Source organism: Mycetomoellerius zeteki, unplaced genomic scaffold, assembly GCF_001594055.1.
Source record: "Mycetomoellerius zeteki isolate Tzet28-1 unplaced genomic scaffold, Tzet1.0 scaffold517, whole genome shotgun sequence".
Classification (NCBI taxonomy): domain Eukaryota; kingdom Metazoa; phylum Arthropoda; class Insecta; order Hymenoptera; family Formicidae; genus Mycetomoellerius; species Mycetomoellerius zeteki.
In genome coordinates this window covers 634,615-661,196 of record NW_017257520.1, presented here as the reverse complement: position 1 = coordinate 661,196, position 26,582 = coordinate 634,615, and the positions used below count along the sequence as shown (strand labels likewise).

The 26,582-nt window shown below is 32.9% G+C and overlaps 5 protein-coding genes across 7 annotated transcripts in view; 2 read left to right on the top strand and 3 right to left on the bottom strand.

The window, feature by feature from the left end:
* The window catches only part of LOC108727624 (dynein regulatory complex subunit 7), a 100,921-nt gene extending 93,140 nt beyond the window's left edge, over positions 1-7,781 (top strand). The window contains exons 5-12 of the mRNA XM_018455797.1: positions 5,819-6,076; positions 6,164-6,320; positions 6,560-6,626; positions 6,700-6,714; positions 6,757-6,858; positions 6,931-7,149; positions 7,211-7,450; positions 7,559-7,781. Coding sequence (XP_018311299.1) covers positions 5,819-6,076; positions 6,164-6,320; positions 6,560-6,626; positions 6,700-6,714; positions 6,757-6,858; positions 6,931-7,149; positions 7,211-7,450; positions 7,559-7,741 — 1,241 coding nt within the window. The 3' untranslated portion in view covers positions 7,742-7,781. The remainder of the gene's footprint in view (positions 1-5,818; positions 6,077-6,163; positions 6,321-6,559; positions 6,627-6,699; positions 6,715-6,756; positions 6,859-6,930; positions 7,150-7,210; positions 7,451-7,558) is intronic.
* A 65-nt stretch (positions 7,782-7,846) lies between these two features.
* Positions 7,847-10,170, bottom strand: Bili (FERM domain-containing protein 8 Bili). 3 transcript variants are annotated; one of them, XM_018455873.1, is made up of 7 exons: positions 9,820-10,170; positions 9,595-9,688; positions 9,065-9,511; positions 8,530-8,987; positions 8,250-8,408; positions 7,989-8,169; positions 7,847-7,925 (listed from the first exon to the last, which is right to left on the bottom strand). In XM_018455873.1, the coding sequence occupies exons 2-7, from the start codon at positions 9,683-9,685 to the stop codon at positions 7,885-7,887; spliced, it is 1,377 nt and encodes a 458-aa protein (XP_018311375.1). In that variant the 5' UTR covers positions 9,686-9,688; positions 9,820-10,170; the 3' UTR covers positions 7,847-7,884. The 3 variants fall into 3 exon arrangements, with proteins under 3 accessions (XP_018311375.1, XP_018311374.1, XP_018311377.1); XM_018455872.1 differs by having other exon boundaries at positions 9,595-9,728; positions 9,820-9,833; XM_018455875.1 differs by having other exon boundaries at positions 7,989-8,154; positions 9,595-9,728; positions 9,820-9,833.
* Positions 10,171-10,420: 250 nt separating this feature from the next.
* LOC108727627 (eukaryotic initiation factor 4A-III) lies at positions 10,421-12,995 on the bottom strand. Its single transcript, XM_018455801.1, has 5 exons — positions 12,724-12,995; positions 11,636-11,971; positions 11,329-11,551; positions 10,989-11,243; positions 10,421-10,905 (listed from the first exon to the last, which is right to left on the bottom strand). Exons 1-5 carry the CDS (start codon positions 12,863-12,865, stop codon positions 10,674-10,676), a joined length of 1,188 nt encoding a protein of 395 aa, XP_018311303.1. The 5' UTR covers positions 12,866-12,995; the 3' UTR covers positions 10,421-10,673.
* A 1,141-nt stretch (positions 12,996-14,136) lies between these two features.
* Positions 14,137-16,111, top strand: Bub3 (mitotic checkpoint protein Bub3). Its single transcript, XM_018455823.1, has 5 exons — positions 14,137-14,380; positions 14,546-14,741; positions 15,041-15,110; positions 15,189-15,499; positions 15,605-16,111. The coding sequence occupies exons 2-5, from the start codon at positions 14,547-14,549 to the stop codon at positions 16,007-16,009; spliced, it is 981 nt and encodes a 326-aa protein (XP_018311325.1). The 5' UTR covers positions 14,137-14,380; position 14,546; the 3' UTR covers positions 16,010-16,111.
* Positions 16,112-18,647: 2,536 nt separating this feature from the next.
* DPCoAC (dephosphocoenzyme A carrier) lies at positions 18,648-25,874 on the bottom strand. Its single transcript, XM_018455869.1, has 6 exons — positions 25,670-25,874; positions 20,583-20,832; positions 20,002-20,327; positions 19,629-19,894; positions 19,148-19,322; positions 18,648-18,829 (listed from the first exon to the last, which is right to left on the bottom strand). The coding sequence occupies exons 2-6, from the start codon at positions 20,733-20,735 to the stop codon at positions 18,694-18,696; spliced, it is 1,056 nt and encodes a 351-aa protein (XP_018311371.1). The 5' UTR covers positions 20,736-20,832; positions 25,670-25,874; the 3' UTR covers positions 18,648-18,693.
* Positions 25,875-26,582: the final 708 nt, after the last annotated feature.

The following is a 26,582-nucleotide window of genomic DNA, read 5'->3' as shown; positions in this document are numbered from 1 at the left end:
TAGCCCTTCGAAATTTCGGAATCGTGAACTTGACCTCCCCGAAACTTCAAATGGTGTTTTCCGCTTTAATCAACGGAACTCTTTCTAAAATTGATAGGGAACTCTAAAACTCTTCGGGGGGCAATCAGAACTCTGCTTATTTTTTCAATATTTTGAAAATAAGGGACCAGCTTCACAGAGGTTTTATTTTTATATATTTCAATTTATTTATGTTAATTTAATTATAATTAAACATTGGAAAGAAAGATATGAAGTCGTATTACAGGTTGAACATAATACATTTAACATTACGAATAAAATTATATAAAATTGATAAATCTTTAACGTCATCAAGTAAATTTAACTATTTCGTCGTTGGATGGCGAAAAAAAGCAGTCTTTTTCGAAAATTTTCAAAAGAAATCGAATAGTTTTACCAAATCATTCCAAACATACTGTGGTAATACGTTTGATAAATTAGATGAAAAAAAAACATTAATTATCTATTAAGGGAATGTATTGGTTTATGTAATCAAATATTTCTAATTAAAAAATTTTTTTCTTTGAATGATATAGTATCTTATTTAATTTTTGATTCGCCTTATAATGTTTAAATTATAAATTGCGAAAGAAATTATTAGAAAAATGTGATAGAAAAACATAATTAGAAATACATAATTTTTAAAATGTACCTGTGATATGGCTCTTATAAGTTTACAATTAATATCAATCCAACGTTTCAAAGTTAAAGCCTCATGATCATCGAAGTGTTGGTAAATAAAATCAAGATAATAACGATGAAATTTAAATGAAAAGTTATTAGAACGCATTGTACGACCCGCGTACAAATAAATGGAAATGTATAAAATTCTAGCTCGAGGTTATTAAGCAAAAATTAGTAATTAGAAAGATCAAAAAATACGAGCAACGTTTATTGGATCTTTAAAAGTACACTAGTTTATTACAACATATATTAAGAATTAAACTGTTTTTTTATCTATAAATTAATCGAAAACTTGTTGCAATGATTGCTTAACATAAATGATATTAATGAAATGCTGGTCTTAAATCCTGGTAGTATCTGTTGGATGACTTTTTGAAATTATGTTTTTGTCAGATACTACGCTTTTAAAACAATAGATGACTGCTACTAGAGTCCTAGTACAAAAACCCACAGAAACCCACAAAAACCCCCAAAATTTAAATTTTTCTGGAAAAACTGAGTTTTTACCAACCCTGATATAAAGGTAGATATACACACAATTTATAGTTTGACCGGTGATCTATCCATTTTGATATAACAGATCTATGAGATATTATATTTAACTATAGTTTTATGTTGTTGAATTGATACAATATATTAATTAGTTTTTCATTCGTTGCATATATATCTAGCTTTCTATTGATATATATATATCATACAATTTTCATAGATCTGTTACCTCTCAATTTAAGATAAAATACAATTTCAGACTCACCGACACTGATGTGCAATAGCAGAGTTGAAACTGCATTAATCTGTAACATATAGACACATCCACATTAAAATAGTGCCCAAAACATCTATTATATATATTTCAAAAGATAATTATTGCATGCATTCAATCTTTTATTTGTTATCCCTTTTAAACAGATATTTAACAAAAAAGTTAAATAATATTTCCAATAAGAATCATCTTTGAGGCATAAACTATTACAAAATTTGATAAATGTAGAATACTAATACTAAGCTCTTCTACAAATAAAGAATTAGAGGTTTTAAAATTGTTAAATAAATTAATGTTACAAGTATTAAATAATAAATTATATTAAATAATAGTATTAAATAAAAATATTAAATAATTTAAGATAATTATTTAGAATACGGATCCCCCTCTAGAATCTTAATAAAAATGTACTCATTCGACGGGTTTTCACTCAAAATGAAAGAACCTGGCAAAAAAATGCGGCGGTCGGCCTCGTGAACCGAAATATTAAACGTTAAAGTTCGATATTTTAGAGGTTAAAATCTGCACTCGATACAACGCTATGGCTACGGTCCACCATCCACTTGATGCTACAAAAAATGCTTCGAAGCATTTTTTGATTGGTCAATTAAAGGCTGCGTTCGGAAATGTCGTTGGAATGCCTCCGATGCCTCCCATTCATCATCTGTCCTCGTTTAACATTTAATGTTAAAGAAGGACAGATGACGAGGCATCGGAGGCATCCCAGCGACGTTTCCGAACGCAGCCAAACGCTTCGAAGCATTTATAGCGTCAAGAATCACAGCTGTATACATTCTGCATTAATTACACAAACTCTATTTCACAAACACAGATTCACTGCTAATGCAAAGAATTTGTGTGTTTAAAGCAGTGAATTTTTGTTTTTATAGCAGTGAATTTGTGTTTTTAAAGCAGTGTTTCTGTGTTTTTAAAACAGTGAATTGTTTATGAACCAGTACTTTTTTGTTTTTAAAGCAGTTAATTTGTGTTTGTAAAGCCAAGAATTTGTATAATTAAAGTAGAGAATATTTATTTTTAGAAATTAATTGATGTTCGACACGTGACCACCGCAATAAGTTAGAGTGAGACAGCTGTAGTTTGTTTCACTCGAACTTATTGCACTATTTCATAATTAGTTCAGAATTCTTCGAAAAAGAACAGACCTTACGTATACATAGCGCTGCAATGAGTCAGAATGACAAATCAACCTCTAAAATCTCGAATCTTAACGCTTGATATCTCCTCGGTTCACGAGGCCGACCGCTGCATTTTTTGCCAGATTCTTTCATTTTGAGTGAAAACGCGTCGAATGAGTACATCTTTATTAAAATTCTAGAGGGGGACCCGTATTCTAAATAATTACCCAAAATTTGATGAATGTAGAATACTAATTTTCTTCTACAAATAAAGAATTGGAAGCTTTAAAATTGTTAAATAAATTAATGTATTACAAGTATTAAATAATTTAAATATTTCAAAAAATAGCCAATTATAATTAATACGCATTGCGGTGGTAAATAATTAATATTTCACAAGTAATAATAAATTAATTACCTAAAGTTGTTCTGCCAACGCCTGATGCCCCCCGGGCCTGCTCCTCCTCTCAGATTTGATCGTCATGTTCCTTTGTCACACTCACGCAAACTTATTTTCATCATCAATTACTAAACATAGACACTAATCGCTACAACACAAAGTCGTATATATTTTATATGACACTCCCCAAATGACGATCACAGAGACGATCACATGCATACGATTTTGACCGCGGTCTGGTATTCCTTGCCAGTGTTGGAAATCTATACAATAATAAGTACGCTATAGATTTGCAGTACTGACAATGATTATTAACGGAATACAAGCCGAAAAGGAAAAATAACGCGAGGAAAAATAACATCGACGGTTATGATAAACTACGCATCATCCGGTGTCACTACTTCACGCGGCACTCGCACAAGATTCACTCGCGGAAAGACACATTAATGACGATTACTCGTACGTTAATTACTAAAATATATCGCGATGCATTTTGTGCAACATTCCCCGCGATGATCATGCACGATGCGCACTTTCTACTCGCACGATTCTATTCCGATGCGACGAATAACACGAGAGTGTTGATCCTACGAGTTAACGACATCAAGATGGCGGACAATATTCGTAAGTCGCGCGGCTAACTTCACGCGTCAAGAGCAGCTCCGCAATGACGAATAACGTTAGACCGGTCATACACGTTCAAATAAATTTGTCAACTCAAATATGCTTACGCAAGTCACACTGCAAGTTTATTTGAACGTGTATACAACCGGTGTATCTTACTTGAACTTTTTACTCGTATCTTTGTTTTCTCTCTTTTCAGCCCGAATATATATTTATTTTATTTTAAGTGTAAAAATTTTTGACGATTTCAAGCAACGCGAACAAACCTAATGTAGATACTACACCTCTTGCATTTTAAGTGCATTTTTATTCGTTTCCCAAACAACACGCGTGTTTAAAAACGAATTTTTTTATGTCTCGATTTTAGGCTTTTCGTTGTCTGCTATACGGTTTCTTACATTCGAACAATAAATACATACGCCGTGTTTAATATTATTCTATCGTGCTATGAAATAATTAAATATGCAATCTCAAATTAATATGCAAATTAAATTGCAATCTAAATATTTGCGGAATGTACGATATCCCGAAAATGTGGTCGCTGTCTGTGCCGACTGTTTACGTGGTGGACTCTGATCGCGTGAGTCTCGTGAAATACTCGCTCCAAGAAATTACTGATGTACGAACATCGAATATATGTTACGCGGTCGGCAAGGTAAAAAACTGGATTACTTGCGGCTGTGTTTATTAATCAAACGCGTCGCGACGCCACTCAAAGACTGCGTTCCGTTTCACGCATGATGCGCATGATGCATCTTTTATTCTTGTTATTCGTCGAATGTTAAACAAGGATAAATGATACATCATGCGTGAAACGGAACGCAGCCAAAGTCGATCCGTCTCTCGCGATATTCTACTAACCGTCAAATTGAACACGACGGTAACTTCACGCAATACAACGCGAGTCATGTTAACAGCTACAAATTAAAACGCGACCGACCGTTTGAAAATATATGATGATAATAAATTACATGCGCAATACGTTTCAAGCAATACGAATTTTGCAGTTGAACGTTGATAACAAATTATAATAAATTATCATTAATATCATTCGCATTTTAGTATTTCAGCCAACGACTTGCGTATTACCCGAACTCTGTTTAGAGCTATATACCTTCGTACCGACGAAAAATTCAAAGCATGAAGAATATTTCGGAAAATTAGCGTTACAGGAGAAATAATTACTACCTATAAAATGTTGCGTTGAAACGGTAAATTACATATTTTCCATGTTTCCGTCCTGATTACCGCATTAAATAGCGCGAATTTTTTTGGTAATCATCGTAATACTTTTATGACACTTACAAATCCACGCACTATTACGTGCGATCCGACAATAGCTGAAAATAGGGAGCGATCACGCCTCTCTTTGATATTCATCGCGATCGTGTTTCGAAGAGTGATAATGCACCGATATTGAAACGAGCGCGACATCCACAAAACACTTCTCGCCGGCTCGAACATTGTTGAGCGAATGAAGGGCAGGCGGGACGGGCCGCGATTGCCGCGAGTCGCGTAGGAAAGGGAGGGGGGTGGAAATGGGGGAGGTGGAATCAAGTCCGATGACGCAAAAATAAATTAAAATAAAATATTCACCATGAGCTGCTTTGGAAACGTTATCCGGATATTCCTTGTTTCGTTTTATCCTTGTTTAACATTGGATGAACAAGGATATAATAATAGATACACAGAGATATTTGGTGTATCATAGTCACTCGAAAGTTTGAAATATCGATTTCAATTAAAGAATCTAATGAAGACATTCCCCCTGTTATTTAAATTTCAATTTGAATTCTACTGTCTAATATACATAGATATATCTAATAGATAAGTTTTTGATTAAATATATCTATAGATGTATTTAATAAAATTTTTTAACCGCTTAAATTACTCATAATTTAATTAATCTTCATTCTTAATAAATCTTTTGTTGATTAATTATTTTATTTAAAAAAATTAAATCTAATCTCTATGTATTTTAGACATAAAATTTATCTTCATTGTAAGCTCGAAAAGGTATTCGTTTAATTTAATATATATACATATATAATATATCTTTTTACACATTTTTTTCGTAAAAGAATGAAATTATACATATGATAAAAAAATTGAAATTAAAGTTAATGAACATAATGATATCAATTTCTTGAACGATCCGTTATATATTTATTTATCTATACATCATTTTTTCAGATTTTGAAAGACGTTATCCACGAGGCAGTAAAACAATACTTTACAAAAAGGCCAAAGTAGAATTATACGCGCCGTATTCTCAAATCAACAGTTTGATTCAAAGGGTAACCGTTTACGAAGATTATGAATATACTACTCCTGTCGAAACTTATGAGAAGTATTTGAATAGAGCTGACTGTCTTACGGAATCCAGAAAAAACTTCATTACCGGTATCGTCACGGATTTCTTTGAAAAGGGCCGACCGGATCATTGTAAAGGTACAATTCGGAGTAAAAATGTTACAACGCGCGAGCTCTGCGTAGTGCGTATCGCTTTATATTATAATGATATAAAATATTTTTTAGCACATCGCTATCTTGCATCCGACAGCGATTCGATAAATGGCGAAAGAACAATAGAGTTTTACGATAGCGTGCAATTTGATGGACTCTCGCGAATCGAGATGGGTCCGCTTTATTTGACTCAACATTACGTGGACCGTCAAGATCTTGTATATTACAGGTAAACAGATATTATTGCAATGTCTATCATATTTCTATTCTCACCATGTCAGATCTCTCGAAAGGTTCTAACATATCGAGAGAAAATCAAATCTTTTGAGCTTTGCACATTTCTGTTACACGTATAAATTTTTCTTATATGAACATATAATAAGTAATGTTGTTGCTATTTTTGTTAATAATATCAATAATATTAATATAAAAAAAAATATCAATAATACTTTTATATTATTTTAATAGACATGCCGAATTTTTGGTAGATGAAGACAACACGACGGTAGACGATATTCATTCTCGACACATCTCGGTAATCTCCTCATATAAAAATCGATGAAAAATTTATAGCGTACATGATGATTAATTCCTTTTGCATCTTGCAGAAAATCATTGAGAAGTATCATAAATGAAGAGAAATCTGCATTAAATTTCATTACGAGCAAGATCGGATTACCCAGGCTATTCATACATTTATAAAACCTTCGATAGGAGACAGGGGAGATCATTTAGTTTTCGATCCTACGATGACCCACAGATATAATGTAAATTCTCCTTATAACAAAAATATTAACAAAAAGAGGAAGACGATAATCTGAAGTCTTTATTTCTTGCAGCCAGATCCGAACGCACTGCCGGAGAAAAACCTCGATCTCTTTTACGCACTCGATAAACATCTGAAGGACGAAGATCGTTCCATACTCCACATCAGAGATGCTGAAGAGGATATCGCGGCGTTCCTGCGAAGAAGAGCCGATGAAAATTTAAATCCGCAGCTCACAATTTCGTTATTTGACAGAAATCGAATAGCCGAAACGACAATTGAATTAGATACGGTATTTATTAACGATTTAATTAAATTTGTTTTAATTAATCAGTCTCACAATCTGTTTTCAGAAAGGAATAAAAAGGCGACCGAGTCAACGCGAAGTTATTATGCAAGAGATGAACGATTTGGGACCGTACCTGGCCCGAATAGGCAATCCGGCGCACATCAGTAAAACGGAAGCATATCTGCTGCGCGACGATTGTTTGAGCGACTTCAAGCAGGCGTCCATTGACAAAGCGAATCGTATTTTACATATGATTGAAAAGCAAGCCACGGAACTAGAGAAGATGCAAGCTCTTCTAACGCAGGTTTGTCAGAAGCTTTGTTCTGCCCATTCGTTCACACCCAAGCACTCTTTTCTACGTGTAACATTGATGTATTTTCATATAATTATTATAAATAATATTTGCATGCAGACTGTAGATTTATCGAAAACGAAGGAGGAACAGATGTTAGCCAAGATAAACGAAATAAGCTTCAATATGCACGTGCTGGAAACGTATCTCAATTGGCATAGAGATGTAGTGCCGCAGAGATACAGGGTACTGGTAGATCGTTTACGGCGAAATCCGCATCTTCAAGTACTTCAGAAACATTGAAACATCATATTAAAAAATGTGTATACATATAAGTATATTAGCTCGCGCGTATAAGAAGAATTTCTTATATATTACAAAAATCGTACTCATTTTATATTATTAGAGAGTATATTGGCATCACAAAATGTATAATCACAATGTACTTATCGAAAGGACCACGAACCCATTTGACCGATACATCGACCTGAAATGATTTTGGAAAGTAAATAAATTGACATATGAAGATCACTTAGTGTCGTTTCATTACCTTCATCATCAAAAGTGGCCAGCGTAAATTTACTAAGTTTATTTGTAAAGCTTCCACTGGGGAAAACTAGCGAATGCTCCAACTGGTCATTGTTGCTGTCGCTGTTAATAAATTGACGACGATAATCCTCCGCAAAACCAGATATTAAAGTATCCATCATTGGCGCCTGAAATAGCGATCTCTATTGTACGATATTTCGTTTTCGTAAAAGTAATTATGTATATTATTTTAAAAATAATTTATTTATATATATATATATACCTGTCTTGAGAATACTTGTAGAATCTTGTATACGCGCGCTCCGTTCTCTCGTACCGGAAATTGCAGAAACAAACAAGGTAGACAATCCGGATTATTCTCATCCGAAGGTTTCGCCATTTCCCAGCTTAATTCCGAGTATTTTAGCCCTAATAGCAAGCTCTACATAAATATATTTCAAATGTTACTATACTATATACTCTATAAATATATTTTATATAAAGTTTTATTCAAAATAATCACATTTAAATGAGAATTTTGGCTCAATGAATACTATACGTACGCACTGCATGTCGTCGACTATGAACACTCCCGACGTATTAATCGCGATGAGAATCTGCATATCGCGATTAGTGATCCACGATGCTAGGCCTCTGACGGGTCGCTCGATTTGCCCTTGAAAGAAGGCTGCGCCGTAGCACGGTAAGTTCCAACAGAATTCAAGATACTTTCTGATCAATTTCTTGGGATTTGCGTTGGCGCTACCATTATGACTAGGTATTCGTTTGTATTGCTCTAAAAGATGCGCCTCGGGTGCTCCCTTGCCACCCACCAGTCCTAATCCGAGTCCCAATCCTAATAGAAGACTGGGAGAAGCGTAATGATGCGGTAAAAATCGGCCGCGATGTCTATGGAAAAATGCCAAGGTGTGGGTTTGTGCGTTATAAGGTCCGAGTTCGATTCGAGCCTGTAACGCTCCTAAACTAGCGTAACGTGCAGGACCATCGCACACATACCGTCCTGGGCAGAAGGCAAATTATATTATAAGAGAAATTATATTATTTTTATAGAAAGGATCTTATTCTTTCGTTCCATACCTTGCAGAACGTTGTACTTGGCTTCTGCATAAAGCAATTCAAGGACTTTGATATCCTTGATCTGTTCTTCTTCCGACTTTGAGAGAAATATATTTCTACGAAAATATAGCAAAGGCTCCTCGTCGGAATCTTCTGCATAAGAGCTGTACTTGTTTACAAGATAATTCCACTTTGCAGCCAATTCCACGGGTTTGTGTGTTGGACGTAATTGAACTTCCAACTGCGAAGAACACATCCATAGTGCGAAAACTGGTGTAGTGGTTGACAAAGAGAATCTTGAGAGACCCAGCTCTGCTTCTGATTGCACTATTGTAAAAATCTGTTGTGCAGTCGTATTTTGTTCAATTTCCATTGTTAGAAATACTCCTGTCATTAGATACACAGCTATGCGTACTGTAGGTCTTCCTGTATTCGAATACTGTGGCTGATTCGTCGTTGTTTTATTTACTGCAAATAAAAAAAGGGACAAAAATAATAAATATTGAAAAATATCATTTCCCATAGTCTCAGAATAATTTATAGACACATACAGGTGGACGAGTGTCCTTCTGCTTTGTAGTCATTTGGATAGCGACGCAATGGTTGTCCTCTCTGGATCGAGCAATCATTTTGTTGCTCCATTTCCTTCAATGTTTTTAAAATTTTTATTGATTGAGTATAGAATCTATTAATACAGAAATAAAAAACAAAATTACACATACACATTGATTTATACTGTTAATTTATTCACTCTTAATTTCATTAATATCATTTACCTTCTTGATTTAAAGTATTGTAATCAATATATATGCATATTATTTAAAACTGCATCTTCATAACACACTTCCAATGTTATTATCACGAAAATAAATAACTATTCTTATTACTAATTGATTATTGCATCTTAAATACTTCGCCCACATTTTTAATGCGATAAACAATATTCACTTGTATTTATAGTCATGCATTGTTAACGTAAGCTTTTTAGTTTTTCTATTTTGGCTTCATTTCGGGTTCAACGCGTGTTACTGTGCTATGCCGCGCTGCCATCTGAACTGTGGGGCAACTACAGCAGTTATTGATTATTTGTATGTAGATATATAGAATGTATGCTATGCATTATCTCAATGTCGCTAGTTTTTATATTGTAACTAATATTTATATAAGGAAAAAATAATTAATTAAAGTCATAAAATATTTTATTGACAAAATCTATTCTTACTTTTCATAATTTTATACATAATACCTATATAATTCATATACAAAAAAGAATTTATTCCACATTCTCATAAAAGAATCTGTTATCAATGATACATCCTAGTAGAAAGTATAGTTAGTTTAGTTTTCTCACATATTGCATTCAAATATTTTATATGATGTAAAAGTGATGGAATACTTTTTTCCGTTTATTATTGTTACAAGAACAGTATAAGTTATATATTAAAAATAACTTAGGGATACTAAGCATCAAAGGGTTTTCAAGTAAACTGATTTTGAGAACTATTGGTATGTGCTGTTATTGATAGAATCATACGATTTCATGTATATTAACATAATCGCAGTTAAAGAATCTTTGTACGTGTGAAATGTTTAATTTTTAAATGCGAGATTTTCGCATAAATCTCGCATTTTATATTAGATCAGCCACATTCATCGGCATTTCGTCTATTTGCGTAGAATAATATTGTTCGATATCTCGAAGGATTCTGATGTCATCCGTTTTAACAAAGTTTATGGACACACCTTTGCGTCCAAAACGTCCTGATCGACCTATTCTATGAATATACAATTCACGATTGTTAGGCAAATTCTGCTGAACATCGATTCCTCTTGCCCATACATCGGTTGTAATTAACACGCGACTGTAAAAAAAGAAACGTGTTGGTATAATTTCTTGTAAAAAATTAAATATTTTTAAATTTTATCTTTGGAATTTAATGCCTACCTCTGACCAGATCGAAACTCTTTCATTATGTTATCTCGTTCTTTCTGTGGCATATCTCCATGCATAGAACATACTGTAAAATTGGCCTCTCGCATTTTTTCCGTCAACCAGTCTACTTTACGTTTAGTATTACAAAAGATAACAGCTTGTGTTATTGTTAACGTGTCGTATAAATCACAGAGCGTATCAAATTTCCACTCCTCTCGTTCCACAGCAACGAAGAATTGCTTGATTCCTTCCAATGTCAATTCATCACTGAAATTAGAAATAATTAAAATATATACACAACATATAACATATATACAAGTTTGACAATAAAAATTGAAGATAAATTATTTACCGTTTGACAAGGATACGGATAGGATCTGTCATAAATTTGCTAGTCATTTCGAGAATTTCATGCGGTAAAGTGGCTGAAACTAAAACAACTTGCGTTGCTGGTGGTAGATATCGATACACGTCATATATTTGCTCCTTGAAACCTTTGTTTAACATTTCATCAGATTCGTCAAGTACCAGCATTTTGATAGCTCTGGTTCTGAGTACTCGCCTTTTAATCATATCTAAGTTTCAGAATTTTACACAAATGTTAGTGTTAAAAATTCTTTCTCACATTAAATATATATATAATAAAGTATGGTACCTACCAAATACTCTACCAGGTGTACCAGATATAACATGCTGGCCATAATCAAGTTTTCTGATATCTTCTCCAAGATTTGTACCACCGATGCAAGCATGACATTGTACGTTCATAAAATCTCCCAATGCAAGGACAACTTTCTGGATTTGAGTGGCAAGTTCTCGGGTTGGGGACAAAACCAAAACTTGAGTTTCTCGTACTTGTGTATCCAGTGACTGTAATATCGCAATGGAAAAGGTAGCGGTTTTTCCTGTACCAGATTGTGCTTGAGCAATAACATCTCTGCCCTTCATAATAGGTTTAATAGATCGTTGCTGAATGGCTGATGGTTTTTCAAAACCTATATTGAAATAGGAACAAAATGTTTAAAGATGTTCAAGTAGTAACTTACAAATTTCATTATAAGTTTTTTAACATTGTGATAACCAAGCTACAAAAAAATCATGAATAAAGATAAAAAAATATAATAACGACCAATATAAACATATAATATAAATATCAGAATAAGTAGCTAACGATTACAACAATAATTACAATCAACATTTTTATGAAACAAATACATGCAGTGGGTCAATTATATATGCAAAATATAATCTGCCTTTTTTATAATCATTTGAAGATCTGAACTAGGCTACATTTGGAAATATTATCCGAGTGCTCCTGTGTATTATTTTATCCCTGTAGGTGTTTTTTATGGCTGAACTAGTATACACTTTTGGAATTTAAAGTGAGATAGATGTTTGATATGTAGAGAAAGAAAATTTTAGTACAGTCTAGTGCAGGAATAAAAAAACAGACCTTTTGTGTTTGTGTGTTGTTTATCGAATGTTAAACAAGGATAAAATGATGCGCAGGGCAACTCGAGTAGTGGCTACGTTTACACCGTGCATTTAGGCCGCGGCCTATACAATAGATGTCCTTGTTTATCCTGTATATTAAACAAAGACACCTATCGTATAGGTCGCGGACTAAGCGCACGGTGTAAACGTAGGCATTATTTCCAAATGTGCTTCTACGCGCGATTCAATCTAAACAAAATAAACCGTTCAAAAGCTGAGGTTAAGTTGACAAATAAAACGATAAACGACGTACCGTACGCATAGATTCCGCGTAACAATTCGTCGCGGAGACCCATGTTGTCGAAGGTAGGAATAACCTCGACATCTTCGCTGGTTTCGAACTCGACATTTGATAAATCCTCCGTTTGTGCCACACGACGTGACTTATCCGCCATTTTGCGAAAAATTTCGCTGTACGCGTCTTAGCACTTCCAATAAAATGTAAAAAGACTCTCCGAATTGAAGTAAACTCGTGGAGTAAATCAGAGTAATTCAAGATCCAATAAACGTAACCACACTTTAGAAAGAAATCGATTACTACTAACGCCTCTATACGCACAAAACGCCTCTTTAACTATGTAGCACGGTAACCACGGATATTTCCAGTAGGTAATATATCCACGGTAGTCGATTTTGTTTCGCTCTCTTATATGTATATGTAAATTATATTTTACGATTCTTTGGGTGGTATTCATAGTCAGATCTTATATTCAAGACCGTCTTAAGTACACTCTTAAGAAGTCATGAACCAATCAGAAGGCCGTATTAGCGACTTAAGACACTACTTAAGACGGTCTTAAAATAAGAATCGACTATGAATACCGGCCTTTATATTTTGTAAACTCCACAGAATATAACATGTAACAGTACAAAAATAATAACTAAAAACTGAAATAATTTACAGAAAAGACTGAAAATAATACCACCGACGAGATACTATTAAAGACCGTCAACCCTGGACAAATTTTCGGCGGTATAAAAAGGGCCTCAAGGGCCCGGAGGTAATCGAAAAGTGCTGACATTATCGACAATTGATATAAATTTGCTATTATTAACATAAATATTTGACTAATACATTATTAAATTCATGATATTTTATTACATAAATGCTCTATAAATAAATATGCATATTTGTAAAACTATAATATCCTATATATTGCCGAAAAATTACAATTTTTTTCTCTGCAGTTATTATCTCTGTTGATAATCGAACTTTGACGATAACACTGAAATCACAATTTTAAAGAAAAATCGAGTATTATTGAGTTTTAAATGCACGTACATCGATAAACACGTCTACTAAACTAATAAATCATAAAATTAGTACAATATTATCAGTTTTTTTTACTCTTAATCACTTCAATATTACAAGGACGCGAACTCCCATAAGGATGTCGGTCTTTAATAATATCTCGTTGGTGATAATACCGATAATATTGCTTAGACATTATTTATTATTATTAATTTAGTATTATGACTTATATTGTTTAATTTGTTTAAACAATAAATAATAATGAACAATAAATACATGTCAATTTGTTATGTAGTATAAAAATAATTATAAAATTATCTGTGAATCAAAATTTTTTAATTACAATCGTTTTCCATTGTTATTTATCACATTTGACATTACCAACGAAAGAAATATATATTCGAATATGGAAGAAGTGGGAGCAACGCGATAGGGATAACCGTGGTGTTTCAAAAACTTTCTCATTTTATTATATTGAAACTTACGTGTATTCAATAATCGTTAACATTCGTATTATATACGACTAGAAGTTTGCTTTTTAACTGTATCTTTCAGCTGATTTGTATCAAATAAGTACGTTAGAAATTTTGACCGGATTTGTACGCCTGTTGAGATTATAGGTTATATTGTGTTTATGAAGACTCGTCTTGGCAATAAGGTATTTATATATTCGCATTTGCCTGCTATTGCTGTAAAAAAAAACGAAATAATTCTCTTTTCATTGCAACTACGATTTTGCAGATATCTAAGTGTTAGTCAAAACTCATCCAACGAGTTTCGCACTCATTTGTAAATACTGCTGATTCTTCTGTATTTTTGGCAGAATGGAGTCTAGAACCGAATTTAAAATAAAGTCACCACCGACCGACGCAATTTCTGCGGTCGAATTTGGACCGAACTCCACACAGTTTCTATTAGTGTCATCATGGGACAGTACAGTGAGACTGTACGACATACATGCTAATACGATGAGATTAAAATATAATCATGATTTACCAGTATTGGACGTTGCATTTCAGGTAACTAAAGCCGCTAATTTCTTTTGTTTTGCTCAATTGTACAATTATCTGAAAACAATCTTTAAATCATGCTTTATACGTATAAATTATTTTAGTTTCATTTATATTTATTTCTGTTACATTATAGAGTTAACATTGAAAGTTTTTCTCTTTAATGACATAAAATGATAATTGAACCTGAATCTTCAAATGATTGTTCTTGTTATTGCATTATCTAATATTTCCAAAAGCTTTTGATCATGTTTTTTCATTCTGATAATTCCCTGATATTTTTCTTTTTTATCACAAACTATTTGTAGGACGCTGTTCATGCATATAGCGGTGGATTGGGAAATACTTTGAAAATGTATGACATAAATAGCAATACTGGTACTATTATCTTTTTTAATATTTTTTATTATTTTACTTTATATTTTTATTACAAATATACATTGAAAATATTTGTAGAAACAATAATGGGCACACATGATAAGCCAATTAGAAAAATAGAGCATTGTACAGCTGTAAATGCAATATTAACTGGTGGTTGGGATGCCGCGGTAAAACTGTGGGATCCTCGATCACCTACCTGCGTTGGTAGTTATTTGCAACCCGATGTGGTACTTGCCTTGTCTGTATGTGGCGACAAATTCGTGGTGGGCACGGCAAAACGAAAAGTTTGCATTTGGGATTTAAGAAACATGGCAGGCATGTTTCAGAGACGAGAAAGTAGTCTAAAATACCAAACGCGATGTATTAAAGGTTTCCCTAATGAACAGGTACGTTCACATCCTTTATAAAGTTCGCGATTTACTTCATTTACTGTTACTTGGATTGAGCATACATTCACATTCCCCTTTATAAATTTTATTTTTTATATGTAGGGATATGTATTAAGCAGCATAGAAGGTCGAGTTGCTGTTGAGTATCTTGATACAATGCCAGAAGCTCAAAAAAAGAAATACGCATTCAAGTGTCACAGAATAAAGGAAAATAATGTCGAACATATTTATCCAGTGAATGCTATTAGCTTCCATTCTGCATACAATACGTTTGCCACCGGTGGCTCGGATGGTTACGTGAATATTTGGGATGGTTTTAATAAGAAACGACTGTGCCAGTTCCACCGATACAATGCTGGCGTGGCCGCGCTTAGTTTTAGCCATGATGGTTCCGTTCTTGCGATAGGCGTTTCATATTTAAACGAAGCTGAGATTCCGCCTGGCGGCAGTGATGAGCGAGAAATTTATATAAGATACGTCAATGATCAGGAGACTAAGCCAAAGTAAACGGAAAGTTTATATAAGATGCCATTACAGAAATATGTGATTAGAAAAACTCGTGGGTTTCCATGCATTAAAATAGAAGAACAAATGTGTTCTGTGAATAATTGTAAATATTCTGAATCTGCTAATTTATATGCATTTCATGGAAATAACATGGTGATTCATTTCCGATTTTCAGGAAATAAATCAGATTTATACTTGTATAGATTCTTTACATATTCTCATATATTACGATACTTTTTTCTAATATTCAACATACTGATATTTTAATGGTACTGATATTTCTCTTTCTTTGTTATATTAAATAAATGACTTGATTACATATTTATCATACAATTATACTACATTTATTCAAAAATAATTAATTTATGCATGGATACATATCAAATCAAATATTTAAATTGACAATGTAGATTGTACTATACTGTATAATCTCTTAAAGAGCGATGTAGGTTGTACTATACTATATGATCTCTTAAAAAGCGAAAGCTTTTTTACTTTTAATAAGATTATAGAAATAAAGATACACAATTATACAGGGATATAAGAGTGAAATAAAAAACTGTACACTGTATAAAATTTATATATTTACTAAATGACTTTACATTATATATAACCAATACAATGATCGCAAACAAGCTACAAAATTTTTAAGAATCATTTTTTACAACGCAATGTGTGTGTGTTGTAATTTACATTAATTCTGAAAATTTTCGAAAATTAATCGCTAAAAAACGTATATACATTATCAAAGAAATAGAATTTATTAATAATTCCGTTTAAATATTAAGTATTGCAAAATATAGAGAAGACAATGATTTTCTGCATCGACTGTAAAATAATGTCTTTGACAACATGCGACCATAATTCTCTTCTTTTCTATCTGTTACATTAATTTTACATTTCAACATAAAATGTAATATGGCATTTAAGAGTATATACAAAATACTTGAAAGTATTTGATTGCAAGATGTTCAAATGTGTAATTAAAGCAAATAAACAAATCTATTTTTGACATTTAATAAATTGTAATGTAGATACTCAGTTGTTAAAAATTATAGTAGATTCATAGCAGTACAACGTTTGTCTATTTTTTTTACGATGTTTCACGTTTTAAATTTTATTGTCGCTATCAATTGCAGTCTTTGTTAAAGAAAAAGATGTAGATTAGTCATTGCAGCATCAAAATAAGTCAATCAATTACACTATAAGCATAATAATCGAATAAAATATAATCTGAATGTCAATTTCAGGCGCAACTTATCTTAAAAACTACAATATTTCTATTTTACACAGACTTTTAAGAAAATCATCGAGAATTCTCTGGAGTATTTCGATCTTCAAAATAAATGTACCATATACACAATTTTATATACAGGGTGGAGAAAAAGGTTGTGGCATAACTTTGCAGGATGGTACTACAGGTCAAGGTGAACATAAAAGGTCCTATGAACATAGGTCCGGAAGTGCCTTATTTTCGAAATACGCGCCATACAAAAATAAAATCTGTGTTGGTCGATTAGGACATCGTCTGTTCGGAAAACGTGTCTGGTACATACGGCGAGCCTCTACGCAGTTACCACGGGCCTCTCCGTACAACAAATGCATGTCTGCATACTCCGCATTACTAAACATCTTTACAAGATGCGATTAACTGTTTTACACCACTTATCGGAAAACGTTCTGCGCTTTCGAATAAGTACCTTTCGCATATTGTTTACACCAAGGCACACGCCTGACCTTTGTTTACAATATCTCACGTTGAGCACCTCTTGTAAAAGTCACTCGTTCCAAATAAACCTGTTGATCTCACCAACATAGATTTTATTTTTGTATGGCGCGTATTTCGAAAATAAGGCACTTCCGGACCTATGTTCATAGACCTTTTATGTTCACCTTGACCTGTAGTACCATCCTGCAAAGTTATGCCACAACCTTTTTCTCCACCCTGTATACAATTTCGAATGCAAATTATACCACGATTTGTTTGCTTTTATTGTAGAACTTGTAAAATATTTAAGGCAAGCTAGAAAGTCAAACTTTTATATAAACTATTTTTAATCATATCTACCAAAGATACCTAATTAAGACAAGCTAAAAATCATACCTTTACATTATTTACGCACAATATTTATATTACGATTTGGTGTATGCATCTACAGGTATTACATCTCTCTAACTGTTCAACGATTTCTATAATGTTTGGAATAACAATATGTACATAATATTTAACAATTTGTACTAATGATCTCCTGTGTTGGCTTTTGGCAAAATACCCTCACAAAATAACCAACTAATTATTCTTCTTGTATTGATAATAATGCATCTACTGCAATATTATTTCTTGTTATCGATGATATTTTGTGCACGACCTATCATTTTTTTTTCTTTTGTCAAGTGAAAATTTGAGGAAATGTACACTGACATATTGATTCATTATGATTCCTGTTAAATAATGAAATTATGATTATTAATTAATCATAATTTATGATTAATTAATGATTAATAATTACAATTATTACTTATATAATTATGTAAATGAAAATTTTAATAATTATATAAGTGTATTTGGACATAACAGTCAAATAATTATAATTAATATAATTAAATATAATTATTAATTATAATTATTGGTTGGTATTATTCCATAATAACCCCAAACTTTCAATGTTTATTTCATTAATCTCCTATGTATCTTCACAAATAATTTTTCTCAATGTATCCCGTATTGTATCGTGCGTGGCAAAGCTTATTCCAACAGCAATAGGACCCTTTACCCAATTCATGCTTAAGCCTTTATAAAAAGCCATTATTCCTTCTTCCCTGTAACATGCATAACGGTAATTTATCAATATAATTTTATATAAATATGAAATTATATTTATTATAAAAAAGGCAAATTATACAGTTAAATGTATCAACTTTTATATGTCTATAAATAAGTATATTATCAAATATAAATCTAAAGTCTTTTATTTTATTTTTTGAAATTTAAAAAATATTTTGTTTTTTGTATCAATTATTTTAATATTAACTTTACTGATAATTTATTTATTTAACATAATTAGGTAGTTGCTATATTCTATTATCTTATTATCTTTAAATAAATTAAAATATTTTTAATATTGCATAAATACTCACGTATAAATTTTCACGATAGTCGACGTGACCGTGTGATAATGCTGGCCCTTGATCGCTGACGTCTGCATTCTCCGCCGCACAATATCCAGTGGGTAGCTGCTTGTCTGACCGACCATTCCAGCGATGCCGCCGCAAATGAGCGAGGTCGAGAATCCCGGAATAGTCACCGTGTACACTGTTCATCGACACGTAGCCATCATCGAACATGAAGCACGCAGCACTTCGAAATACGCCGCCGGTCGGGCTTGTCTCGCGTCGCTATTAAAGTTAGTACCGTCCCAATATCAGGGGAAACAGGGTGCCCCCGACGTGCCCCATCGGTACCCTGCTTTACGATCATATACAACAGCCACTCTCATTCGTATAACCCTCGACTGTCTTTTTTTCGCATATTGTATGTGTATGTGTGTATGTATGTGAGTACAAGCACCGCCACCGTCGACGGGCGTTAAAGAAATTCATCGTGTGAACGGGAACTCACCAGACAGTAAGTTTCTCAGCATGTCGTATGTGAAGAAACTGCAACCGGCATATGGGATGGCACCGAGGATTGTAGCGGTGAAACCACGATAGGACGCCAATATTCCCTCTTCTTTATACATTCGCGAGAACGCCTGACGTAGAGTCTTGTATTCGGCTTTCAGAGTTACCGCCATTCTCGCCCGCATCAAATCCAATGGATAAGTCATAGTCTGCGATGTTACACCCGCGAGTGCGCCAGCCAGGAAACTCGCCCATGGCTTTTCTCTGTAAATATTCATAACACTGGAATAAAATCTGCATACAGTAGCCTCACTGAAATCATAATGATTATTTTGTTTGTTAAAGACGTTTTTGAATTTTTCATATAATACCTTTCCGCGCCGTTTACATTCAAAATTCTTTTCCACTGTTCGTGCGCCGTAAACTGCACCGCCGAATACGGTACTATTCTGACCATGGTAGCGCTGTTTCCGCGCCACAGACTGAGGAGACCTTCAGTGCGCATCGCTGTAGTTAAGAATCCTATCGCTGCCCTGGCCGAATAAGGCTGCTTCGAAATTTGAAAATTGATCTTTGTACGATCCAATGGTGCTATCGTAGTTTTTGCCAAAGCTCCTGCTATCGCACCGGATACCAGACTCGTCCAGACTCTTTGAGTATTGGAAATCTCCTTTCCGGTGCACTTTTTTTGTTTGCTCTATAATGTAACATGAAATTATTTTTATTGTCGGTAAAAGATGAATAACAAATATAATTATTAATTATAACTATATTGTTAGCACACAACTATTACAATGTTACATTAAATGATACTAAAATGTATATCTTTAGTGTAATTTTTCGTATTAATTATGGGACAATTTGAAAATTTATACAACTGTGATATATCTCACTCTGTACACAGACATTTATTTATAGTTTAATGAATATAGAGTTAAATGTATTTTCTTACTGTAATATCCACATCTTGTCTCTCCATTGATGGGGCCGATGTGGTAGGTAATGTCGACGAGGTGTGTTTTCCAGCGATCGGCAGCACGGACACCTGAATACGTTCGAGAACCGCTTGACCACTCTCTCCGGAACGAGTTGCATGCCCGCTCATCTCTGGCACACCGTATTGTTCCGTTACCGATGGTCTCTCATATAGAGATTGCAGTCTTCCTTTTTGTATCGTTAACACGTACCGATACAAGATGACACTGTAAATATATTTACTTTATGAAAATTAAATATATGTATATAAATAATAATATAAAATAGTAATAAGGCTCAACAAATTTAAAAATTCGAAAGGAAATAGGGCTACGAGCCAAAGGTTAATCATTGTGAGTTAAATTATTATAGTATAAACATATCATAATAATAAAAAACACTTTAATGTCTGCTATAAACAATGAGTGACAAATTAAAGACAAATAAAGAACAGACGTTTCGATCCCTATCGGATCCTTATCAATGTTGAAATAAAATTAAATTAAAATTATACTACGATCTCATATTAACGATTCAGACATAATTGAAGCATGGTGCAATGGAAAACGATAACATAATGTTCCTCCGTATAAATACATGATTATAATTTCTGTTGAGAAGTACACTAATAAGTCGTATAAATTAATAGAGCTAGTCATATAAAATATAAGAGTAAACTACCATTAACATTATAATATGTGCAATAATACGTTAATTTAGTAGCAGTTGAATTAAAAAGAATAAATACCTTATATGTGGATCTTAATAGACAAGCAATACGACAAGAGTGAAAAATCGTGTCATCATTAGTCTGTACTGAGACAGCATAAATGGACATTCAAAAGACAAGAAGTAAATTGATGTGATGTAAATTAGAAGAAAAAGGAGAGTATAAGAAGGGGAAAATTTAGATTAGAGGAAAGAACAGGGAGAGGATAATTTTAATTTAATTTTATTTCAACATTGATAAGGATCTGATAGGGATCGAAACGTCTGTTCTTTATTTGTCTTTAATTTGTCACTCATTGTTTATAGCGGACATTAAAGTGTTTTTTATTATTATGATATGTTTATACCAATAATTTAACTCACAATGATTAATCTTTGGCTCGTAGCCCTATTTCCTTTCGAATTTTTAAATAATATGAAATTAGAAAAAATAAATTTTGGAATCTTATAACTTGAACATTTAAATCGATACATTTAGAAAAGCTTAAAAATTAAGAGAATTAAAGATACTAGAATAAAAATCTTTTCTATCTTTTTAAATTCCCTCTATAATTTCTTATGATCAAAAATAATCAAAATATTTTTCTGACTCAAAAATTTTTTTAAATGAAAATTGCCAAAGGAGAAAGGCTACGAGTCAAAGCTAGTTGTTAAGTGCTAATTATTAATCTACCTTTAATATTCAATCAATATAAACATTTAATATACAAACATTTCAACCTTCATCAGGTCATCTTCAGTATAAAACATAAAGATTAAACTAAAATAAAATGAAAATAAAAATGTAAAAAGGTCGCAATATCGATTACATAATAGTTAATTATTTAAATATAACACGTTTGTGATGTCATTAATTAAAATTATCTGTAATTCGTATTCTCTTTTAATGGAAGGATTGAATATCGCACGAGGTCGCATGATTAAAATTATTAACTGAGATATTGCGACCCTTTTATATTTATTTTTATTTTCAATTAGTTTAATTTTTATTTTTACATTGAGGATGACCTGATGAAGGTTGAAACGATTGTATATTAAATGTTTATATTGATTGGATATTAAAGATAAATTAATAATTAACACTTAACAACTAGTTTTAATTCGTAGCCTTTCTCCTTCCGTAATTTTCCTTGTGATTAATTTTCTTATCGAACGATCGCCCAAAACTCATTCATACCATTTATAAGTTTCTGATACAATCTATGATAATTCTATAACGTCTTGACAGTTTATTATCACAATAAAACGGAAAAAATTTAGAAAACAAATATCAATAAAGAAAATAGAATTTGAAGGAAAAATGATAGACTGATAACGAAGGAATATCAAAATATTTTCATATTTCCCAAGAAGTAGATTAGGAATTTAAATTTAATACTATCATGTACTTATAGTTAGGTAATATTGACGTCAATAAGATCAAAGTACAAACTGTATAACTTGTACTTTACAAATTGATCTTTAACGTTCGTAAATAAATTCGAAGGAAATAATTCTCATATGCGTACTGACGATGACATTTATTCTAAAATGTATTATATTTTATATTTCACGTTTAAAGTTGTGGAAAATTGGTACAATTTGTGCTAAAGAGCCAAGAACAATATTTTTCTTCAAGCTTTTCAACGTGATCGTTTATTGAAATGTTTTAAATGTAAAAATGAAGACTGAAACGATGAATAACAATTAGAACAGAGAGGAAGCGACACTTTTATGACGCTAATAAGAATTGTTTTCCAGTTGCACTTTTACAGTTTTTGCATAAATATTGTCTTTATTAATTTCAAATGTTTATTAAAAGCGTAACGCAAAAACGTCAGATGGACAATTCTTACAAACATCTCTGCATTGCGCGTAAACATCTCTGGTATGCTTATGACGTATGTACATGTAAATTACATAATCGTTTTTTGCATTTATATACCGTTGACCAAAAATATTTTTAAAGTATTTTATCGGTTGCTACGTCAAGAGAGCAAAATTATCGCTATTTTTTCAGAAAGATAAGAAGTTCTCTATGAAAAGATTTTAAAAAAAGTAGGAAACTATCAGTTTACTCGTGACACTGATACTTCATTTTTATCGAGATGTAAAGCTTAATTATGCAATTGCTAAACAATCAATTTTCATTAATAAAGCATTGCACATTAAAAAAACAGACGATGGCAATCTTTTGTAAATAAATCGGAAAACTTTCTAAATATTAAATAAGTAGAAACAATAGCCGAGAAACGTGTAATATCTTTAGTCCGTTTTTTTAGATAAGATATTGAGTATTAAACAATTACAGTTTTTCCAATTACAATTTGTGAGGAAATTTCCAGAACTTCTTCGATTATATTTGAAATCTTCTCTCTCTCTCTCTCTCTCTCTCTCTCTCTCTCTCTCTCTCTCTCTCTCATGCACGCGTCCTTGTCACGCGTCACAGCATGATAATCATCATGCATTGAGAAGACATAGCAGCATATACATATATGACTGTATTTATGCATAGTCATGCGACAGATAAAGTGCTGGTTATTTAATTCTAAACAGGAACATGAATATCCTTTCAAAGGAAGCTCTAAAAGCTTAAGAAATTTGTCTGACGCGAAGATTCGAGTAAATAAATTGCTTAAGCGGGTGGGGATGTTGAAGTATTTTTAGGATCCACTGGAATGATTTGCGAGATTGCATCTGGAACAAACTCAACGATTTCTTCGCTATCGCAGCATGAAACGAACATCTGAAATTTTAAGATGAAAATCGGGATCAAATAGAGCAAACCTTTGTAAATAAAGAATTGAGTCTGAATAGCTCCAAGTATGATATTTATCCAAGTATGATTTCTTCTTTCAAAATTAAATGAATTAATTGAATTAATTTTGAATAATTTTGGTAATTTGTTAATAAAGGATTTTTACGATAAAAATGCTCTAAGAAAATACACGGTACACATTTTCGCTGCGTATGCAGTTCACAATTAGAATTCCAGGTATACTTTCAGCTTATAAATGACGCAAATTAGAGGAAAATCAAGTCTAATTCTTGGAGTAAACTCAATTCACTATAAAACGTTACAAAACGTGACGCTGTGAAATACGATGATATTATGTAACGCGACTGTTATCAGTACTTAAAAATCTGTTTGCGAACGAAGATACGAAACAGACGGCCAAAAAAATTTATTGATCATTGCTGGAGCTCATGAGAAATGAATAGCTATGCATAAAGCGCATACGAGATTATCATATGTAAATGCTGTCATAACTCACACCGTGACAAATAACATTTCGATCCGCGCGCGATTAATAAACACCAAAGTTATTTGTGACCAAAAGTTTATTAACGAGAAATTCAATTTTAATCATTTTGTATCGTTAAAAAGATTATATAATATTCTTCGTTAATATATATAAAACCTTATTAGTAAAAAATTAAAATTAAAATTAAAATTAGACTAATAAATCGTCTATAAAAATCTCTATTGATCATTTTGTATCGTTAAGGATGATGATATAGTATCTTTCACATTAATATAAAATTTTTTAATAATATTAATTAATATTACATAAAAATTAATGTAAAACTTTACTACTACAAAATTAAAATAAAACTAATGATTGTCGGTAATTTCCACTAATTTTGTTATCAAATTTAGAGCTTCATTATCATCCAATTTTTAGTGTTCCATTAAAGAAATCTCTGGTAGACCAAAATGCTAAAAATAACTACATTGAATCAAAGATGTCATGCTGTGTTAGCAATCATCTTAGGTAAGTCAATACAATTTTCCATTACGGTCTGCGTATATTATCAATTCAATATAATTACGCCTGTTAAAGTTAGAGTAATAAACGACGTGGAAATGTTTAACAAACGTCGCCCACTTTTTCAGACGTCTTTTGGACTTTGTGTTATTCGACAGGGCAATCGGTCAAGATGTCGATGCTAAGAGCAAACTACACTACTAAAACATATACATGACGTTTGATAAAATTTCTCTCTCTATTTATGACAATTCCGGCAGGGATGACATGTCACCGTGCAAAGTGCGCTAAAACGGCGACATAGAATAAGTGTATACACGGCGAACATGCCGGAAGTGTACTTGATTAACTCGAGCCGCGATCGTCGATTCGAATCTATCGCAGACAAGTTAATGTTGTGTCTACACACAAAGCGGTCGGAAAACACTCAGTGTCCTCTTCCATTTTGTTTCAAAAAAGCTGGAATAACCCGACGATTGTCGAAGCAAAAAAAAGAGAAAAATAAAGAGAAAGAAAAACAGAAAAGTCAAATGTAATCCGTGGCTTATCGATTAGTATTTTTTACGACGCAAATAAATGAACTAACCTCACTGCCTGCGCCCCGAATGATAGTACTTCGGATCGAATTTCCTTGACACGTATTCACTGGTATTCTCTCCACCTCCGCTGACCATCCGCGACGGTTTTGGACGGTACACAGCAGACAGACCGCCCCCACTGACTCTACTTCTCCACTGCCAACAATGCTAACTGTCAGTGCGACATATGCTGCGTAGTATGCGTAGTACGCAATGCGCGGATGTCAAAGAGACTGCGCCCTGCGCCATCTTGCGGTCGGTTTTGCGTCATGGAGCGTTTTAGCGTTTTTCACTGAGAAAACTGCAGCACTAGCGCCGTGCAAAGTTTGGCTACGTTTACACCGTATGCTTAGTCCGCGACCTATACAATAGATGTCCTTGTTTATCCTGTCAGTTAAACAAACACATCTATCGTATAGGTCGCGGACTAAGCGCACGGTGTAAACGTAGCCGTTATATGAAAACTGCATTAGTGCAGTAATGGCTACGTTTACACCGTGCAACAGTGGGCCAGACGACCCGAAATCTTGGCCAAAATTCAAAATGTTGATGGATTGGCATGAAACTCGGGGTTTTTAGGGTCACTGATTTCGAATCCGAACTCAAAATTTAGAAATTCAAAATGGCGGATCCAAAATGACGGCCGATTTTCTATAATAATCATTTAATTTTTATGAAATTAAATATATAACGGTTTTTTGGATCGCTGAAGGCCATCGCACGTACAAAAATTTTAGTCGTAATCGTAAGGCCGTAAGCAAATCGGCTAATCACAATCGAGCGTTTTAAAACGCGAGATTATAATTTTGATTATTATTGGTCGATTTTGCTTGCGATCTTACGATTACGACTAAAATTTTTGTACGTGTGATGGCCTTAATTCCGAATCTGATGTCAGAATTTCATAATTCAAAATGGCGG

What these genes read in the sequence shown, in the direction of transcription:
- Bub3 (XM_018455823.1), top strand. Translation starts at nt 14,547, where the DNA reads ATGGAGTCTAGAACCGAATTTAAAATAAAGTCACCACCGACCGACGCA. An exon ending in TATTGGACGTTGCATTTCAG is followed by an intron (nt 14,742 to 15,040) that starts GTAACTAAAGCC and finishes AACTATTTGTAG; the next exon opens with GACGCTGTTCATGCATATAG. An exon ending in TGACATAAATAGCAATACTG is followed by an intron (nt 15,111 to 15,188) that starts GTACTATTATCT and finishes AAATATTTGTAG; the next exon opens with AAACAATAATGGGCACACAT.
- LOC108727627 (XM_018455801.1), bottom strand. Translation starts at nt 12,865, where the DNA reads ATGGCGGATAAGTCACGTCGTGTGGCACAAACGGAGGATTTATCAAAT. An exon ending in TACACCTGGTAGAGTATTTG is followed by an intron (nt 11,552 to 11,635) that starts GTAGGTACCATA and finishes TCTGAAACTTAG; the next exon opens with ATATGATTAAAAGGCGAGTA. An exon ending in ATCCGTATCCTTGTCAAACG is followed by an intron (nt 11,244 to 11,328) that starts GTAAATAATTTA and finishes TTCTAATTTCAG; the next exon opens with TGATGAATTGACATTGGAAG.
- Bili (XM_018455873.1), bottom strand. Translation starts at nt 9,685, where the DNA reads ATGGAGCAACAAAATGATTGCTCGATCCAGAGAGGACAACCATTGCGT. An exon ending in TAGTCGACGACATGCAGTGC is followed by an intron (nt 8,409 to 8,529) that starts GTACGTATAGTA and finishes ATATTTATGTAG; the next exon opens with AGCTTGCTATTAGGGCTAAA. An exon ending in TACAAGTATTCTCAAGACAG is followed by an intron (nt 8,170 to 8,249) that starts GTATATATATAT and finishes ATCGTACAATAG; the next exon opens with AGATCGCTATTTCAGGCGCC.
- DPCoAC (XM_018455869.1), bottom strand. Translation starts at nt 20,735, where the DNA reads ATGAGCGGGCATGCAACTCGTTCCGGAGAGAGTGGTCAAGCGGTTCTC. An exon ending in GACAAGATGTGGATATTACA is followed by an intron (nt 20,328 to 20,582) that starts GTAAGAAAATAC and finishes GTTACATTATAG; the next exon opens with AGCAAACAAAAAAAGTGCAC. An exon ending in AATGTAAACGGCGCGGAAAG is followed by an intron (nt 19,895 to 20,001) that starts GTATTATATGAA and finishes GAATATTTACAG; the next exon opens with AGAAAAGCCATGGGCGAGTT.